Raw genomic sequence first — 5,755 nt, 5'->3', positions numbered from 1 at the left:
GGGGGGGGGCTCGCCACCACAATGCAGTTTCTCGCGCAGCGATTTCCTGCAACGGATCGGGCCCTGCTAGACTGGGTAAGAATGGCAAGGAGACGCTTACGGGGGAGGTCAGTGTGTTGCCTACTCCACAATTATTCACCTTTACTTCTTCAGCCCTGCCAACTTCGTTTGCATTTAATGCGCTTATCCATCAAACAATTCCCCTCAATATCCCAACTCTTCCCAACCCATTTTTTCCCCACCAACCCAAAGAATTCCTTCTTGTTAATAGGGCCTGTTACCCTTATCGCCGCTGTCCTTGGTTCGATCCTCAACGTGGTTCTTCCCGAAGCCATAATCTACACCGGCCTACCTATCATCCTCGCTTTGCTTGCCTGCTACTCGGTTCAGAAGGTAAGAGGTTGAAAGGCAGAGGCAGGGAGTGGATACAGGGGATTATGCTCGTCGAGCGTGTTTGTCAATTATGGCCTCAAAGAATGAGGGTGGGAGCAGAGAAAGGATACGGGGAGAAAGGAATGGAGGTTCTCCAGGTGCTGCGAAGAGCCGCGTAGAGGGCCGAGCGAGGGCAAGTGAAGATATGAGTACAAAATGCTGCTTAGCATCCCAACTCCAATCAAGGGTTGCCGCTCTTTCTCTTGCCCTATCACCCGTTCAACCTCATCGAATGTCTGTCGGCTCGCGCTGTCGATACTTCACATCAACGGCTCTATCTTTCAAATGTCTCACGATTCTCTGGTCGGCTCTCGTTTTTATCTCTGCTTCTTCTCCCGCTTTGCTTGCGTGCTCTATAGAGCATGGAACTTTTTCACTCTGAGGGCGGATGGGCCCACGTGTGTTCTAGACAGACAGGTATGTTACCGAGTAGGAAGTCAACACAGATAGGTATGTGAGTGGGTAGGAGACCAGCGCAGGGTAGGAGACCGGCGAAGAATGGTCGTCGGAACACAATAAAGAAGCGTTGCAATGTTGAGTGCTACCTCGTCAATTAGGATTAGAAACAAATGGAGGGATGAAATGAGAAGATTGTGCATTGAGCGCGTCTCAAATCTCATCTCCTTCTCGAGTAAAAACCCCTTTCTTCATGCCCATGCCGATATTTTTATTTGCACAGAATCCAGTGCCTCACAAGGAGGAAGAAATGATAAAAGGGATGGAGGCAAAATTGTATCTGATAGAGGAGAGAGAAAAACAACGCCTGAGTCCTTCAAAGAGGAAGCGAAATGCGAGGTAGGTGGGCGAAGATGTAGGTAAGACACTGACGTCACGGAGGGCGAGAAGATAACAGGGGCCGCGGACAACAGGGCAAGGAAACTTAAAAACAGCAGAAAGAAAGGGGCGGAGAAATGCGAAGGTGACCCTGGATCTTGCCTTCATAGAAGAAAAGCATGGCGAGGCCCATCGCGATTGAAAAGAGTACTTAATTCTTATCTTAACAAATATTCTCATTTTTTAATGTTTCCGGCTCACTTTATAGCATGCCCTTAGTGATGCACTGTCTTTCTTTTTCAACCTTCACCTCCCCCTTATCCTCGCACATTTCTAACAGAAAATCGTCGTCGGTATCTCCGATTATGGCGCCACAAATCGCGCGCCTGCTCCCTCCGCTACACCCTCGTTCGCCTCCTCTTCGTCCAAGAAGAAGAAAAAGACCCTTCTCGTTCCCGTTGGGGACGGGCTGCATGGCGGGATGGAGGACGGGATAGAGGGCGAGGTGTGGGCCTCCCCTTTCCAGGAAACCATCTACACCTTCTCCCCGAGCAAGCCCTCCGAGCCCTCCCCCACCCACGAGGCAGCGGAAGTCGAAGAAGAGATGACAAGGTGGACTAATGGGATTGAGGACAGATGAATAGTGCGATGCGGATGATCGGAGGAGAGATATTCCCGAGTATGCCTCCTGGCGACTCAAATGTGTTCTTCTGGGGTCGGATTTGGGAGGGAATTGCCGTCGTTGCTGATGTGTTTGAATTCGTGTATCTATCCCACATTCTTCTTATACTTTATATCTTTGTTTCTGGGGTCACGAAGTCATGATAAAGATGACGCGCTTACTCTTTTACTTTTCTCTGACTCCACGTCTATGCGCATCTGTTCCTTTTCCTCTTAGCAAGGACAAGGACAAATTGCTGTCCCCACCAGCGGACGTACGCATGGCCGTTCAAGGAAAAAAGGAAGCTAATCTGTGGAAGCCCATGATTCTGGCTGTATGCTTCTTGGGTGTCGCGTTGACGGAAATGGTGCAGGTGGGAGAGGAAAGGAGAGGGGAAGGGGGCGGAGGTTTAGTGCACAGTCGTGAGCTTCCTGATATTTTGCGAGATAACTGATGCTGGAAATAGAAGAGATGCTCATCTCCGATATATTTCTCACTGCACTTCCTTCCTTCCTCCCCATGGGGGCGGCCCAGGGCGGACGAGGCTTCCCCTCCCCCTTTGGTATCTCTTGCGGGTCTTCAACGTACTGGATTCTTACGTTGGGAAGTATATCTTGGGCCGGCAGCTTTTTCCTCTGGGTCCGACAGTATCTATTACTGGACTGTGAAGCCAAGGTAATTTTGAAAAATGAAAGTCGGGTGTGGGCTGTGGTGGTGCGGAGGGCAAGGGTGGGGGGTAGACGGAAACGAACGAGGGGTTGACCATGTCCAATGCCTGCATGGTGTCTCATGTTCAAAATTTTCCTTTCTTCAACTTTCTACTCCTTCCTACATCTTTTATCCCTTCTTCCCTTACTCTCTCCCTCTTCTCGTTTCCGTTCCTCGCTCACTCCTATCCTTTCAGCGACGGGAGGGTCGCATTTTTTCGCCTGGTGACGTGCTCTGGACTCCTAAAAATACGCTTCTGTACCCCTTGTGCAGTGCTTTAGGGGTAAGGGGAGTGAAGTAGTTCACAGGCACGACATTGGGCTGATCAGCAGACAAGCCCATCGTTGTTCTCCCTTCGATGTCTTGCCTCTCTACGATTCAGTCTCCTCCTTTTCACTCATAATGTACCCGTTTTTAATGCATGCAATACGCTAACACAGGGATTGAGCACCTGTGTCTTTGGTGTGGGACACGGCACCTGCCAGGGTGAGTCGCACAAAGGAGCTTCCCCACTCAAAAGTTCGCCCAGCCTTTAGATTTTTCCCGCATCCGTCATAGAGTAAAAACACAACTTTCATATCCAAAGCTGACAATAAAGTGTTGCTATATTCGTCTTTTAGAACTCCTACTTATAGATATGGGATCCTCGTCCTCAGTGGCTGCTGCTTCCACCGCTGCAATCAGTCTCTTTACTACCGCGGCCGTGTCTATCTCGTACTACGTTCTTGGACACATCTCACTCGATTACGGTGAGTCATTTGAATTTCCTGGATGTTGGTGTTATTATTGGATTGAAAGGGTGCCCTGGGTGAAGGGCAAAGGGTGTCGTTTCCCTATTCTGGGCGCATTCCCACACAGGTGGGCGGTGTAGACAGAAATCGATGAAACTGTCACTCTGCCTTAGCATCCTGTTTCCCAGAGTCTTGCCTTTTCCCATGCATTTTCAGAGGCCTTTCTAAGTTTCAATCTTTTCATTTCTCTTTTTCCAGGCGCGCTCTTTCTAATATTAGGATTCCTGTGCAGCTGGACGGGCCCGCTGATTGTAAGCCGCACGCTGGGTAGATACATGACGAAGTCTCTCACTGTCCTCTCCGCTGGAAGCATCATCTTTCTATGTGTTTTCTTAATAGCCGGGAAGGCGATACAAGATTATACTCAGAACCCTAAAGGGGCTCTTAAAATGTACTCAGTGTGTTAATAAGACACAAGCGTATCACATATTATGCATCTGTCCAAAAGGCACAATCTAAATCCAGTATGAGCGTACAAAGCCCCATGTTTCAAAAATAACATTGATGATTGTAATGATTGCACTCGAGGAAGGGAACTTCTACAGAAGGAAATTTTGAGCTTTCAAATATTTTTTTGCTTTGTTCAAAATACTGTGACTGAGTCTCTCGGCACACTGATGAAAGATACTTTCGCAAGGATGAAAGGATTTGAACTTGTATGATAGGAGTCAACGACAGTCTTACGATGTTTAAAATGTCCTGTGTTTAAAATAGTTCATAGAACATTTTCAAGTTCATGAGTGGGAAAAGGAAGGGAGCAACATGAAGATACATGGGCCGCACTTGTCGCCTTCAACTGGTCACACGGTGGGAGGAGGACAATTATGTCCACCTCTTGACATGCAGTCACACGCATGCGACTCATACCTATGAATGTTTGTATAAATTGTGATGCTCCGTGCATAGACCTAAGTGTCTTGCGACCGGAACCCTTTATTTCCTCATTTTTCCGGCGACGGGAACTGTTCCTGTAGTGTCCTTCCTGCTTCTCATCCAGCATTCCTGCTTGCACATGACAACTCCATCAACAGGAAGGTGGCGCGTGCCTCCACGTGTCCCGCCACTTCAGGTACACATCCTTTCGCCTTCGCATGGAATCACCGGTAGATTGCGTGCTAATTGCGGCTTTTGCCCACACAAAGACGAGCGGCCTTCTGTGTTGATTATCCCTCTTCACCTCCCCTATCAAAGACGTGAAAAGATTCGACTATCCACTTAGCTGGCCCCCTGCTTCCTCCAAAATTCTCTAGAAACCCCGTGTAGGCATGAATCAGTCTTCTTAATGCTGTTTGAAGACATGGGTGGAAGAGACATGAAGTAAATAGGTACATTGGACATGAAGTTCAAGCGCATCTTTTTCATCACCCCGTCCATCATGCTGCCTCGCTAGCATACCTCAACAACGTCTTCTGACCCACAACCAGCGTCCTCACTCCAATAATTTGCATTCACACCGATACTTGTATAACAGGATGAGGTCAAAATATTCTTATCTGCCCGTGGCAGTGCCCATTGCGGGTTGGTTACTCGCAATGATGGTAATTTTTGTGGTCCATTTTATCTCCTCATGGCGGCGGCGTAAACACCTTGTTGGGAACCTACCGAAGGTAAATGTGATTTCGAGGATGCGACAACAAATGTTGGGGGGACAAGTGCAAGTACACGCTCAGGGGGAAAATGACCGTGGGCGGGAAAGGATCCAATATGGTTGTATCGGTACTTTAGGGTTAAATTGGAGTCCAATTTCTTTGTTGCCCTTTTTCATTGTTTGAAACCTTCTCCAGATATTCTTGTGGATCGATCCTAGATCCTTCCTGGCCACCGCATTTCGGCAAAAATGGAATCGGCGTACATTTGACCGGTATGGAGGGAGTAGCGGGAGGGAGGGAAGAAGGACGGAGGAAGATGAGGAGGAGCAAGGAGCTTATCGGTGGCTTGTTTCCGTCGGCCTGCACGACGCACCGTGGCAAGGAAGCCTGTTATTGACTTGATCTCCTTTCCCTCCTTTTCTTAAATTTCTACCCTGCTTATTAGCCTTATTCTTGAGGAGTTTCAGAGACGGAACTATCCCCCCGTCATCGCGATTTGTGGGCCCATCCCGTGGGTGGCGCCAATTTTCGCCTCGAACGACGCCACCCTGATAGCGGAAATGCTCCTGCTCGGCAACAAGGTAAGAGCTTGGGGCTCCTCTCCCTGCCTCCAGCATGGCTGCCTGGTTTTGCCTCGGACCTCTCCTTTCTCTCCCAGAGGACTTATCGGTGACCTGGGCGCCTTCTCCCTCCTCTCCCTTCCTCGCTTCCTCCCTCCAGACGCTGATGAAGAAGGCAGGCATCAAGGAGGAGCCTCCCCTCGAGCCCTTCAACCAAGCAGTCTTCAGCACTACCCGTCG

General features: G+C 49.1%; 2 protein-coding genes across 2 annotated transcripts; both read left to right on the top strand.

Annotated features, from left to right (window-relative positions):
- Positions 1-2,036: 2,036 nt before the first annotated feature.
- NGA_0626200 (uncharacterized protein) lies at positions 2,037-3,323 on the top strand (the record flags this gene model as incomplete). The annotated part of the gene is made up of 3 exons (XM_005855718.1): positions 2,037-2,240; positions 3,016-3,061; positions 3,196-3,323. Coding segments are annotated over 3 exons (378 nt in total), but the record flags the coding sequence as incomplete, so codon positions are not given.
- Positions 3,324-4,889: 1,566 nt separating this feature from the next.
- On the top strand, positions 4,890-5,189 carry NGA_0626300 (uncharacterized protein; the record flags this gene model as incomplete). Its single annotated transcript, XM_005855719.1, has 2 exons — positions 4,890-4,973; positions 5,151-5,189. Coding segments are annotated over exons 1-2 (114 nt in total), but the record flags the coding sequence as incomplete, so codon positions are not given.
- Between the last annotated feature and the right edge of the window lie 566 nt (positions 5,190-5,755).

The sequence above is a fragment of the Nannochloropsis gaditana genome (assembly GCF_000240725.1).
Source record: "Nannochloropsis gaditana CCMP526 unplaced genomic scaffold scaffold127, whole genome shotgun sequence".
In the NCBI taxonomy this organism is placed as follows: Eukaryota; class Eustigmatophyceae; order Eustigmatales; family Monodopsidaceae; genus Microchloropsis; species Microchloropsis gaditana.
Note: the sequence above shows the minus strand (reverse complement) of the source record. Positions and strands in the feature narration are given on the sequence as shown.